Source organism: Gymnoscopelus microlampas (genome assembly GCF_963454915.1).
Source record: "Gymnoscopelus microlampas genome assembly, chromosome: 12".
Lineage (NCBI taxonomy): Eukaryota > Metazoa > Chordata > Actinopteri > Myctophiformes > Myctophidae > Gymnoscopelus > Gymnoscopelus microlampas.
Window position 1 is genome coordinate 584692 of NC_139949.1, and position 14679 is coordinate 599370.

Sequence of the window (14679 nt, forward strand, 5' to 3'; positions counted from 1 at the left end):
GGCTAGGTTTAGGGTTAGGGATAGGGTAAGTTATAAAGAGGACAGTTGAAACTATGTTGCACAAGTTTCTGCCGGTTTGCGCGGCTCCCTAGTGTCCACCTCGTGACTCTGGCCACAGTCAACTGGTAACTGGACATACCTGCAATACTTTTATCCACAGATAAAATTGTCAGAGCTATGATACCTAAATTCACCTTAGCCTTTAAAGGAGGGTAATCATCTTTGCACCTACTTTGATTCTTGCATATATGATGTTTGCATATATGACTTGATTACTACTTTGAATTTAATCTGGCAGAAAACGTAATCTTCTGCCAACAAGGTTATCAACAATTAAATATAGTCATATACATTTATTGTTTTAATACAGACAGACAGAGAACATACAGTATATTGTCGTTGTTTTTACATCTTTATGGCACCTCGACCCATGATGGACTTCTTAGTATTTTTCTCAGGTTTCAAAAGGATTATATAACACTTTGGTCCAAACAGTGCCACCAAAAGGCCAAAACTAGATGCTAAAATAGCAAATACCTCCACTACATCTGCATATTTGCCTGGAGAGCTGATATATGCTGGGATGAAGGCTATCCACACAGCACAGAAGATCAACATGCTGAAAGTGATTAACTTGGCTTCGTTGAAGTTGTCTGGAAGATTCCTTGCCATGAATGCTAGTAGGAAGCTTATGAGTGCTAGTAACCCAATATAACCTAACAACAACGCAAAACCAACTGTTGATCCCACCGCACACTCATAGACTATCTTATCACTGTGGTATTGTGTGTTTTTATAAGGAGTTGGTGAGGCAGACATGAGCCAGGCTGTGCAGATTGTCGCCTGGACACAAGTAAGAACCAGAACTGTTCCTCTCTGCTGCATAGCACCAAAATACTTCATAATGTCTGCACCCCCAGGCTTGGAGGCCTTGAACACAGCCAACACCACCATAGTCTTTACCAGGATACACGACACACACAGCACAAAGCTAATCCCAAATGCTGCATGCCTCAGCTGACAAGTCCAGAGCCTGGGACGTCCAATGAACATAAGTGAGCACAAGAAACATAGCTTCAGAGACAACAAGAGAAGGAAGCTGAGTTCTGAGTTGTTGGCGCGTACCATGGGTGTGCTTCGATGGTAGATGAAGATTCCCAGGACAATGGCACAGATAACTGTGCCTAGCAATGAGATGATTGTCAAGGAGATACCCAGGGCCTCATGGTAGGAGAGGAACTCCATGCTCTTAGGGACACAGTGGTCACGCTGGAGATTAGACCAGAAGTCCTCTGGACAACTGGTGCACTCTGTAGAATCTAACAAACAGGAGAAGATTAAAGGGACAGAAAAGGAGAGTATCAGCCTAAAGATAATCACATAAATACATTATGTAAACCTACCAGTCTCATTGCTGATCTCTCCCTCAGAGCAAGCAATGCAGTCAAAGCAGCAGACAGGTTCCCCTTTCCTTCTGGCCACACGGGTTCCAGGGCAACAGCTCTCACTGCACACTGACTGAGGCGGCTACAGAGGAAATGAATTATTCTCAGTCCAAACAAAATTTCATTCACATCATGAGCTCGATATTAGCTACTTTAAAAATCCAAAGTGACCTTTGTGGATTCAAAGCTCCAGAAGATTCTGTCTTCATCAAGGATGAGTTCTTCCCCTGCGGAGGTTGACTTCTTAAACATGCCTACATTGTGAACTTTTGTGCTTCCATCAGGGAGCCACACCCAGTTCATGACATCATAGATTGGTAAAGCATCACCATTCTCATCAAATGATACTTGATCACCAAATGATGTTGTGAAGTTGATCTTTTCCAAGTAATACACAAGCTAGAAATAGTGATGAGCAACATTTTGAATAACAAGATAACCTATACAATTTAAAGAATAGTGACTCTGACAGAAACTGTTTTGGTAGGTACAAGCCTGCACTATTTACAATATAAACATTAATGTGTTTTGTTGTTCCAAGTCTATGAATGGACTATCGTCATTATTATTATTATTATACATTTTGGCTCGATTGGAACCATTCATATCTTTGTCAATTCAGTTCAATTCAATGGAGTGTTTTGAACACATCCCCACATCATCACTGGCTCCATTCCAGTTTGCTCATTCCCCCAGCCCATCTATGGAGGATGACATATTGACCACACTGCATGCAGTACTCATTCGCCTGGAAATTGCCCTAGTCTCGGACACAGCAGAGAAAGGACGGGAACTACTAAGGGCAGTAGAAATGGAGTGCAGGAAGATTATTAAGTTCAATGCAAAGAAAACTAAAGTAATAGCATTTAATACAGGGAACAAAACCATTGCTACAGCCAGTGGGACAGCTTGAGGTAGCCAAGCTTTCTGGACCTCCTCAGCAGAACAGGATCTGAAAGTTCAGAGGGCAATTGCCTGAAATGCCTTGTATGGAGTGAGGAGAGTGTGAAATCTGACATAGGAGATGACCTCAAGAGGAGGCTGTTCGTGGCTACAGTCGAGTCAGTACTGCTGTACAAGGCCGAGAACTGGACACTCACAGTACAGCAGGATAAGACCCTAGATGGCGTCTACACAAGCCCCGGCTAAAATGGAACTTAGAAAGCATGTTATGTAGACAGATGACAGGTCATTGTTGACCTGGCATCCTTTAGTGTGTATAGTTTCAATGTACAGGCTGACGATAGGTTCTTGGTTTACTTATGTATTAGTAAATTGTAAATTGTACACAAGATCTACAAATGGCACTTGATGTAACATGGGCGGACCACACACATGAAGTCATTTGATTTGACATTTGACATTGCCCAGTGTTGGGCAAGTTACTTTTATTTTGTAATACATTACATATTACTTATTACCTTAATTTTAAAGTAATACATCTGGTTACATATTACTGTGTGAGCAAGAGCAATATATTACTTATTACTTACCGGTATTACTTTTGAGTTACTTTTACCAAAATGCTCAAATAGAACAACTAAATGGCCTAGATCTTTTTAAAATAAATATCAATAAATAATGAGTTGTTCTTCACGTGGACACTATATAGGCCTATTGATTATTAATATATTAAATGTTTATTTATTCGACTTAAAAAAAAATAACATTAGTAAACAAATCACATCATGCAGTGTACTGAAGGGGCTTTGCCCAACTCAGGGGCGAGAGTTAGATGGGCAGATAGTAAGCATGGATAGATAGCATAGATGTCAACATCTATTTGCTAGTAAATACACAACAAAAATCCGGAAGTACACTATTGGTTCCATTGGGTCTATGCAATATTAAGTCGTGGCACGTCGTGAGCAGGCGCACAAATGGCAGATGCGCGCGCAAAATGCGGAAGTGTTGCAATATCAGATTTCACCACCAGGCTTGGCCGCTTCACTGTTCTACCGTGGTTCTGGGGGCTTGGTAATTACCATCAACAAGGGTATCAAAAATAAGGCACTCTGGATCTTTAACATCATGTCCTGTGTTTTTTTTAAATCAAAGCAGGCTGGTTCTTTCATCTTAAATGTTTACACTTCTCAAATAGATACAATTTATTAACACAGAAAGAAACTTGGTTAATTGTAAAAATGTATTAGTGAATTGCCTTTTGGTAACGTGTTATATTACCGCTATTAATTACAGTAAATAGTTACTTATGTAACTCGCAACACTGGGCGTCACTAATAACACTTTTTTTCATCATACTACGCATGTCAGTTTTTCATGCTTTTTACCAATTAAAATCACACCTGCCATGGTTGTATTGTTTGCAAATTGGTACAGCTGTGCCCAGTGAAAGGCCCTCTTCCTGGCACACACTGCAACATGTCATGAAGGGCATGGGCCAGAGCATACACAGCCTTGTACACGCAATACTCTTCCCTGAGGTTAGACATATCCAAAAGGGTACTTTCTGCTGTTCCTAGGTCCTCTTGTCCAGTACACACCCTTCCACCAGCGTCCACCCACTCTGACGGAATGGGTGTAAATTTACACTGAAATGTGTTCTCCCAAAACTGCTTCACCTGAAGAAACAAAATGAAGACCTAAGCATAAATACAATGCCTTGGGAATAACAACAGACATCCTTTTGAAAATGCAGCTTGATTACGAATCTTAACAAAAGACTCACTATGGTCTTTCCATGGCTGTTGTCGGGGTCATTAGGATGTATTTTTAACAAGAAGTCCTTGAGTCCTGGTATCTCTCCATGACGGAAGGCAATCCCCAGGGTGCCTCTCAGGTATGGTATGTAGTGAGGAGTCTGGAATATAGGATCTGTTGTCCATGCCTCACTTGTTATCCATTGCAGAGCTGTCACATTCTGCCTTACCACCTGTTGATTGTGTTGAGCAAGCATATCTGTGTACTGTACATTTAAAGGCAAATAAGCACGACTATAATATAAGTTCAACTATCAAGACATTTGCAGTATAATCGAATTATAACAATGCAACAGTTAGTCATGTCAGTTAGATGTCATAATGTGTCATAAGATATATACACACAATCATTTAAATTGATGACCCTATGAAAGTGATTACATTGCAACACAGTAAATAACTAGCTAACCCTATATGTATATATGAAACAATGTCTTCACTTCATTATAACTCATTTCAAATTACTTATAATTATGCATCCCTAATTGAACATGATCATAACCCCAACCTCCTCTATGAGATCAACCATATAGCTCCCATATACAAATGAAATGACCACACGAGCCGTGGATTTCTTCATCACAGTGACAATCCTCTGAAGTTCATCTGGGTCGTGGTCCCAGGGCAGAGCCTTTATATACGCCAAACACCCCAAACCAGACTGGACCAGCTCAGACTGGAAGGATCTGGCATTATTGCGGCCATAGGCGTCGTCAGTAAACAGCAGTCCTACCCAGGTCCACCAAAACCGTCTCATTATCTGGAGCATAGATTCCACCTGATTAGATAGAGAATGTAGGGATGAGTGTTTAGGTTAGATGATTCATATAAATAAACCAGTAAGTCAGTAAATCTCCTACACAGATTTGAAAATGTCGATTAATCCTTCTTTTTTTGATGCTGTCGACAGAGACCTTCAGCTCCAGCAGTAATACACACAGGCAAATGAGAGGTGACACAGTATCAATTGCACTCACTGGAGAGGAATGTTTTTGTCAAGGGTGTGGAACATGAACTACTTTATACCAACACATCTACTGTCTGTAGCAGTTCACCTGGTAGGCATCACTTGGGACTGTTCTAAAGAAGGAAGGGAACTGATTCCAGTCACTCAGACAGGAGCAGGTGGCATAGTAACTTACCTGAAAAACACAGTAGTTTTAAAAGATGGACATTTTATTTGGAATTACAAAAGTAAACAGAAAATTACCCAGATTTAATGATTTACTTTCATGCTACCCAAATAGATATCACAATGAAATGGATGAATAATTCAGTTAAAACTAAATGGAAATTAATAGAAAAACAATTAACATTAATATCAATTGGAACATTACCCCATTTGAGTTTAAAGGAAATTAAAAAATATTATGGAAATAACAGATGTGTAGAAAATACATTAACAAACTGGAAATCTATTCGTAAAATGTATGATGAAATGTGCATATATTTGAGAGAGATAGCCAGAGATCCAGATTTTCTGCAAAATAAAACGGATAAGATACCAGAAGAATGGGCCAGAAAGGGATTACAGATATATTCACAGATGATTACAAATAATATGGTAGATCCATTTGAAACCTTAGTTAATACGTTTAATATAAAGATACTTTCTTTAAGATCTACAAATTAGAAGCTACCTCATGAAACAGCAGAGAGACCAGGGACAGATAATACATGGGCTACTGGAATTTTTGAGCAAAAATTTAAATAGTGAAAAGAATAAAATCTCAAAACATTATTAAATTCTGCAAGAAATTAAGGTAAAAGAGGATAATACCAAAGAGAAATGGGGAAAATAATTATCAATAACAATTGTGGAAGATTATTGTAAAGAAGCATGCAAAATCATTTTTAAGAAGAATTTGCTTGGAAAATTAATATGAGAAATTGATATTTTTTAAACCCAAAATTTTATCAAAATATAGACCAGCAGGTAGTGCTGAATGCTGGAGGAAATGTGCAGAACCGGAAGCCAATCATGCACACATTTTCTATTTATGCCCAAAATTGAAAAGGTTTTGGGAGATAGTGAAAATAAATATAACAAATACATTTTCCTTAAGGAAACCCATACACCCAATCAATATTTTATTAGGTATTATTCCATTAGAAATACACAGGGAGGGAGATAAATATCTGTATACAATATTACGTATCGCTGCCTTAGAACACATCACACGGAAATGGTTGGATGTAAACCCACCATATATCAATAATTGGAAAATAATAGCTGAAGAGATTAAAGAGATGGAAAAAATTACTTACAAAATGAGAAACCGTGAAGATGAATTTGAAAGAAACTGGAGTAAATGGGAATCAGATATGCATGTGTAAAAGTAGATTTGGGAGCACTACACGAAAGATATCCCTACCCCGCCTCTATTTCTTTTGTTTTCTTCTTCTTTTTTCTTTCTCTTATCTTACCTTCTTTATGTCCCCTTCTCCCCCCCCCCTTTTTCTTTTTTTCTTTTTGTATTAATTTCTGTTTGTATTATGTAATTAAAACAAAAGAAAAAAAAAGAAAAATGATTCAAGATGAATGAATCAAAATCGAATTGGCGATGGTAAATGTGGGCAGTGTGTAAAAAGTACTCAAATGTTTTAAGTAAAAGTATCAATACTGCAATATGGAAATACTCTGTTACAAGTAAAATTCCGGAATTCAAAATGTACTTGAGTAAAAGTACTAAAGAATTGGCATCAAAATGTACTTAAAGTACCAAAAGTAAAAGTACTCATTATGCAGAATGTCCCATTTCAAGTTTTCAAATGTATAAACATCTTTTGAAAATAGCAGATCCACAAGTTGTAGATTGGCTATTTTCAAATGGCCGAAATTATACAGGGCTGAAGTGGGTAATGTATGTTTTGTAATAATAATCTAAATCTACAAAGTAGCTAGTAACTGAAGTTTCCAAATAAATGTAACAAATAAAAGTACAATATCTGGATCCGAAATGTAGTGGAGTAGAAGTAAAAGTATTGGGAATTGGAAATACTCAAGTAAAGTACAAATATCTCAAAATTGTACTTAAGTACAGTACTTAAGTAGATGTACTTAGTTACTTTATACCTCTGAACGTGGGCTCAAGTAAGAAACTTACCATTGGCACTCTGTACAAACCTAATATACTAGAGATGGCAATAGAATTAGCTGAGGAATCAGCACCCACAACTCCGAGCACTGGAGGAGACCCAACGCAGCTCTCATCCAGTTGAACCTGCTCCTCTCTCCCGCTGACCAATGACAACGTTGAACGGAATGCAACACCGACTGAGTGGCATGTGTCGTAGATACTATATCCCAGAGTGACACTGGGTAGTAAGCTGGTGTCTCTGTTGATCTCAGTAATTGCAAAAGCCATGATCTGGGCCCATCTGAACCTTTGTGTGTCAAAACTAACACAACATGCAACTGTAACCTTGCACGTTTATCTGCATAGAAATATATATATATATATATATATATATATATCAACTAACCCAAGTCCACTGTTGTCTTGCTTGCTATTGTATTTGTAATACTCACCCGTAGCAAGTGGGGTCCTGTCGCTTGGAGATGAAAGACAGCTCAGGGAACACAGAGTAGAGGTGGATATGAAACAAGCCGCCCAGAATGAAGTCCCCATCCTTGTAAATTCGGTTGAGATTAAACTGTGCCTGTAACTCACAAGAAGAGAAAGGTGAGGAAGACAAAGCAGAGAATGAAGAGAACAATATCAAGGTGAAATACAGGCATGAAAGCAGGTGTGTCTCTAGAGAAGCCCCCATGACAGTCCTCCTCTGTCGAACAACTTTTCCCAAATTGTGTGTCCAGTTGCTAAGTTTTATACATAGTGCTGTGCTGTCCCCTGTGCCAGCTTATACCATTACATAATCTTTCACAGCACCCAGAAGTATGGGCAGGGCATAACACATTATCAATACTTTCATGTCATAATGTTTTTTTTAACAAGGCTAATTTGTCAAAACTGTAGTTCATGGAATGTATTATGGATAAAAACATATATATACTGTATATATATATATATATATATATATATATATATATATATATATATATATATATATATATATATATATATATATATATATATATATATATATATATATATATATATATATATATATTAATAAAATATGAAATGAATAACAATTACTTTGACATTGATCTTAGTTTGATGTTTTGACAGTTAGTGTTTTCCCATGATTCTTTTAGGGCTCAGGGAAACTTCTCTCCTGAAAAATGAGGCCAGCGTGGAAATGTCAAAAAGCTGCAGTTCTAGTCAATGGGGAAATGATCCTACTTCTCACTTGATGTATTACCTCAGTAAACATCTTCATATTGAGTAAATTGTTTCAATTGCAAGTTGAACGTTTTCTTTAATGCAGCATGATGCACTTTGATGCACATCGGTACCCAAGTCATTACAAGTCATACGTCATACATTATTATTATTATTATTTTTATTTTTTTCCTGTTTTTTTCTGGCTTCTCAGATCAAACACTACAGTCACTAGTAGACGCCTTCCCTTCCCACAGCGAATGGCATTAATACATTTAGCCAGATTGACAGTTCAGCGACAAATGAGAACTAAACAAGAGGAGGTAAAAGGGGCATTGCAGGTTGCAGATCCAGTCTGTGTGCTTAATCTGAGCACTGACTATGAACCAGCAACAGATTCCATGTACCCAAAACCGTTGGAGGCTTCTTTTCCCAAGACATACACAGCTTAACATCAGGAAAGTTACACGACTCACTCGCCCAGGTGGTGTCAATAATACTAATCACCATAATCGTAACAAAATTCAGAATCACAGCGCTGCCTGTTTCGGATTCCGCACGTTAAAGTATATTCATTCATTTGTTTGTCTATTTATTAACTACTGTAGTCTGCGGTACATGAAAACTCCTGTTACAGTCATGGATCAACTTCAACCTGGTGTTTGTGCGTTCTCCATTTACGGTGCGTACATCTATATAAACGGTCAAATTTCAAATATAAATTGCTTACCCTATGGCCACGGATGTTAAAATTATGCACGGGACTCTCAAAGGTACCCGTATATTCTGTATTGTTCAATAAAAAACATTTTAATCCGATCGGTGGCCATTTTCTCATAGAGTTATTATTAATCAGAGTGCAATACACCTACCAACCGACAGGGTTGCTTAGTTGAAAGCATATGGAGAAAATGGCCACCGATCAGATTAAAATGCTTTTTATTGAACAATACAGATGATACGGCTACTTTCGAGAGCCCGTACCTAAATGTAACATCCTTGGCCATGGGATAAGCACTTTATATTTGAAATATGAACGTTTCTGTAGATGTACGGGCCGTAAATGGAGAAAGTGCAAACACCAGGTTGAAGTTCATCCATGACCGTCGAGACAGACGACCGTCTTGTATCCATGGATATTACTCCCTCTAACATTTCCTGTGTTTTTAGTTTATTGAAATAATGTCATGCACATTTTTCCAGTGCATAGCCTACTGTTGACTAGATTTAGAAGAGATTATGAAGCTCTTGCTGCTGAAATGATCGATTTTTTTTAAGGGGAAAAACCGTCATTTAACATGCAAGTCAATGGGTGAGAAACAGAGTTTGCCAGGCCTGGGTGTGACTAACTCGCACCACCAGTCACAGAGTAGAGTGGAGTGGGTGGGGCTTAGCGAAGGGTCCATTCCCGGGAGACTCCGGAACTTCCGGGAGAGGTGGGATGTCGTTGTCGTCATCACAATATAGTGATAACAAAAGATTTGCAGTATCATAATGGCCCTGCAACGGCATATATGATAGGTAGATATTGTGAATATGCATATTCTTAATATTAAAACAAATATTGAAATGCTCAAGTGTCTAATGGTGGTGTCACAATACTGGATTTTCAACTTCGATGAAAAATATCGATACATTCAATACCATTTTCAAAACCACAGAGATTTTAGAGCAAAAACATTTATTGTCTCCGCCAGGCCGAAAGGCATGGCGAGAGAGTATGTTTTGCACCCTGTTTGTCCGTCCGTGTGTCCGTCCGTCATTCTGTCTGTGTACAGCTAATCTCCGGCACCGTTGGCTTGCTCGCAGTGAAACTGTGCACACACACTCCCTGGATGCCACAACAGAACCTCTGCCCCAAATGTTTCACATGCCTTTTATAGCGCCACCAGGAGGCCGAACATATTTTTTGACTACTCCTACAGATTTTGTCCAAAAATCCCGCAAATCGGTACCTCTATAGTCATTAAAAGAAACAGGTCTTTCAGATTTTTCATATTCCATCCTGATTGGCTAAAATGGCTTCCAAAGTTTGCAGGAGTGCTCTGTTTTGAACAAAATGCCTCAAATCATGAACACAGCATGCAATTTCCTTGAAATGTTGCACGCATATTTCCACTATGCCAAGGAAGAAATGCCACTTTTCACATTTTCAAATCAGCCTCATGGTGGCGCTATAACAGGCCGATTCGTGTTTTTACCTATAACTGCACCGATCTGTGTAAAACTTTGTAACCGCACTCCCTAGAGGTCAAGGAAAAACCTTTGTCCTGCATTTTTCACATCTGCCTTTTACAGCGCCACCAGGAGGCCGACCTATGTAAAACACATTTTTTTATATTACTCCTTCCGATTTTATCCAAATTTCACGCAAATCGGTACACATGATCTCTATAGTCATGTGATCAAGACGGATGTGTTTGATTTTTCATATTTCATCCTGATTGGCTAAGATTGACATCTAAAGTTTGCAGTAGTGGCTTGTTTTGAACAAAATGCCGCAAATCATGAACGCAGCGTCCGATTGCGGTCGAACTTTGCACGCACATTCACACTATGTTGAGGAGCAAATGTCACCCTTTTAACATTGGCCTGTTATAGCAGGTCTAATTTAGCAAAACACATTTTTTTGAACAAAATGCCTCAAATCATAAATGCAGTGTCCGATTGCCGTGCAAGGCCTAAGAAGAAATGGCACTCTTTTCACATTTACCTATTATAGCGCCACCAGGAGGCCACAATAACCTACCTGACCTGGCGGAGACCTGTGCTCCGAGGAGCACTTTTTCTAGTTTTTATTTTAAGAAAATACAAAAATGCCTCTGAGACCTCTAAATATAAAATCTGTGCAATCTTATGGATTTTCATAGTAACAACAAGACTGCAATCTGTCAATTGCTAACTTGCGCCTTGATAAAAAAAAAGAAAAAAAGATTGTAAACAAACCAATGTTATTTTTAAAATATAGTCAAAACTTCAATCTAAAAGAAAAATGCAGTGTTAGTAAAAAAAAGAAATAATTGAAATAAAAAATAAAAAAAACAGTGATTCAAGTATATTATGTTAATGTAGTAATTATTAGGAAAAAAATAGTTCAGTTAATATCAAGTACAACATTTTCTTGGTTTGAAGATAAATGTATCCTAATTAAGTCATGATCTGAATAATATGTGTCTTTGACTTCAATAGTTATATTATTTTCTTGACCATTGTTGTAGTACACGTGATCTAGAAGACTTCCATGATCTGTTGTTGGAGAATGTACTAATTGTTTAAAATTGAATGTTGAAAATAATGTGTCTATATGTTCGTCTTTGGTCTTTAAAAGGTCATCATTAAAATCTCCAAGAATGAGAGTTTGTATTGTAGATTATATTTTTGTCTCCGCCAGGAGACATTGTTTTCACTTTCCACATGTCAAGCTAACATTGGTCAAGCCTCACGTGACACGTGACAATACGGTGAAATAGTGTGATCTGATTGGCTAGTGACGTATAGCGGCCTATAAATACATGATTGTGTCACTTTGAAAGAGTCTTAGCCTCTTTCAAAGTGAGGTAAGACAGGAATAATCACGAAATGGCTGAGATATGGCGGACACTTACACAGACAGGACAGATAGGACACTGACACTTACATAGACAGGACGGATAGGACACTTATACAGACAGGACGGATAGGACACTTATACAGACAGGACAGATAGGACACTTATACAGACAGGACGGATAGGACACTTATACAGACAGTACAGTTATACAGACGGATAGGACACTTGTGTCATGTTACTATGACACAGTAACATGTTCTATTTCTTGTAAGAATTAGAACATAAGAAGTAGAACATTCCCAACATTCCCAAGTCTGCTGGCGGAGACTTGTGCTCCGAGGAGCACTTTTTCTAGTTTAACATTAATTTCATTGTGTTCTTAAAAATATTCAATTTCATCTTTGGTTCTCTGTAAATAAGAATTATACAAAGTTTCATATCAAAATGTAAAAGAATACTTAAGTATTCTAAGGTGTATTCTAAGGTGTTAGAAAAAAATAATTCTTCTTTTTGTATCTCATAACTTTTTCCACCTCTGTGGGTGAAAGGTTTAATATCATTTAAAACCTTCAAGGTGTCTGTGGTAATGTTCCAGCAAATCCCTAGTTTCATCAAAAGAAAGCTTAAGGTTCTTTATGCTTTTGGTGTGATCACAATTTGTATATATGTACATATGTGGACATGACAGTTGTCTGAGAAGTGCTCTCCCTTGAATGGACACAGGGGGTAGAAGGCCAAGGGGGTCAAACAGGCTACTCACAATGTAGAGTACACCCATGTGGGTGAAAGGTTTAATATCATTTAGAGCCTTCAAGGTGTCTGTGGTAATGTTCCAGCAAATTCCTAGTCTCACCATTCGAAGGGTTAAGGTCCTTTCTGCTTTTGGTGTGATCACTGGAAGGGAAATCGGCCATGACCTCTGTTCTGTTAGAGGCCACTTTGTGCAGTCTGAGGTTAGACCGTGCCAGCGTGTCCTGCATCTCTCGTTTCTTCTTCAGAGTGTGGCAAGGTGAGGGCTGCTGCCTTCTTGGTGAGCAGAAGGGTAAAGGTGCAACCCAACTATTTGTGTTGTCACAAAAGATCTCTTTGTCCATTATTTGTCTTTGACATTCTCCTTCACTTGTACGAGACTGTCGCAAGGAGTAAGGTAGTGTGGTTGGCAATTTTCAAGAATGTCTTATTAAGGACCAGATTAATGGACGAGATTAATGTGAATTAATATATTTTACACTATATATAGCATCGGTCTTTGTATTCATGACATAATAGTGATGTCATCAATAGTCCCTATGCCTATTTGTTCATGCCAGTGCCTGAGCTCAATTTGATTGGCTGGACTTCACTTGACATATGTGCATAGTGCCTATAAAATACTAGGACGCCGCCGGATGAGACTATATATATATATATGTATATATATTAATATATATATTAATTAATATAATATTATTAATTATACATATATATATATATATGTATAATTAATATATATTAATATATTTTTATATATATATATATATATATATATATATATATATATATATATATATATATATATATATATATATATATATATATATATATATATATAATATATAATATATATATATATATATAATATATTAATATATATATATATATATATATATATATATATATATATATATATATATATATATATATATATATATATATATATATTAATATATTAATATATATATAATATATAATATAATATATAATATATATATATTAATATATATTAATTATACATATATATATCTATATACTTATATATACCTATATAGTATGTTGTGTACTCCTTTCGACATGACGGCCCTGAATACAGTACTTGCGCTGCTTCACTGGCGCAAGTAATAACTACTATAGGCTACAGTATGTTCTATCATGTTCAATGAACTTTTTCACATGAATGAAAACAATGCTCTTGAAGTATTGCACTTGTTCAAAAGCCTGAGATACTAGTCAGTAGTTCAAAAGGCATTTAAGTAAAAAATAAAAGCAGTACAATCTTGTCTTTTCAAGTAACAAGTACTAAAGAATTATCAACTGGAAGTAATAACTATTCTTGTACAATAACAGTTTGTGCATTAAAGTAATAAAAAATAATTATATTGAGGTAGTGCACTTATTCAAAAGGACTGTAATTTCTGAGAGCTCACTCTCAACCTCCCAAACTGTCTTCTTTTTGGAGAAACGGCATACTTGTGCGTAATGCCCTTTTTTGTTGCACTGTTTACATGTCACCTTTATTGCATCCTGGAGAATTGGCGAGGTGATCACCGGATCCACACCGGTAGCAGGAGGAGCGACTTGGCCTTTGTCCATTATTTTCTGGTTTCCCCTCACGTCCTTTCTGTGCACGGAATGGTTTTGATTTCACCACCTGCACTGGCAGTGATGGGTTGGCATTGAGAGACTGAGCATGTGCCATGACAGATTCAATTTGGCATGAAAGCGTAATGGCCTTATCCAGTGTAAGAACACCATCAGTTTGCATTAAGAGTCTTTCCCTAACTCTTGGGCACGATGCTTTCTCAATCAGTTGGTCTCTCAGCATTTCGTTGGCTCTGTCACCGAAATCATGTGTTGCAAGTAATTCCTTTAATGCAGACATATAATCTGTAATCGACTCTTGTGGCAGTAAAATCCTT

The 14679-nt window shown here is 37.3% G+C and overlaps 1 protein-coding gene across 1 annotated transcript; it reads right to left on the reverse strand.

Moving 5' to 3' along the window:
- Positions 1-405: 405 nt before the first annotated feature.
- On the reverse strand, positions 406-13098 carry LOC311056766 (extracellular calcium-sensing receptor-like; the record flags this gene model as incomplete). Its single annotated transcript, XM_084073572.1, has 10 exons — positions 406-1319; positions 1404-1527; positions 1617-1844; positions 3752-4027; positions 4135-4266; positions 4674-4943; positions 5221-5307; positions 7273-7546; positions 7698-7828; positions 12922-13098. 10 exons carry the CDS (start codon positions 13096-13098, stop codon positions 406-408), a joined length of 2613 nt encoding a protein of 870 aa, XP_083929698.1.
- Positions 13099-14679: the final 1581 nt, after the last annotated feature.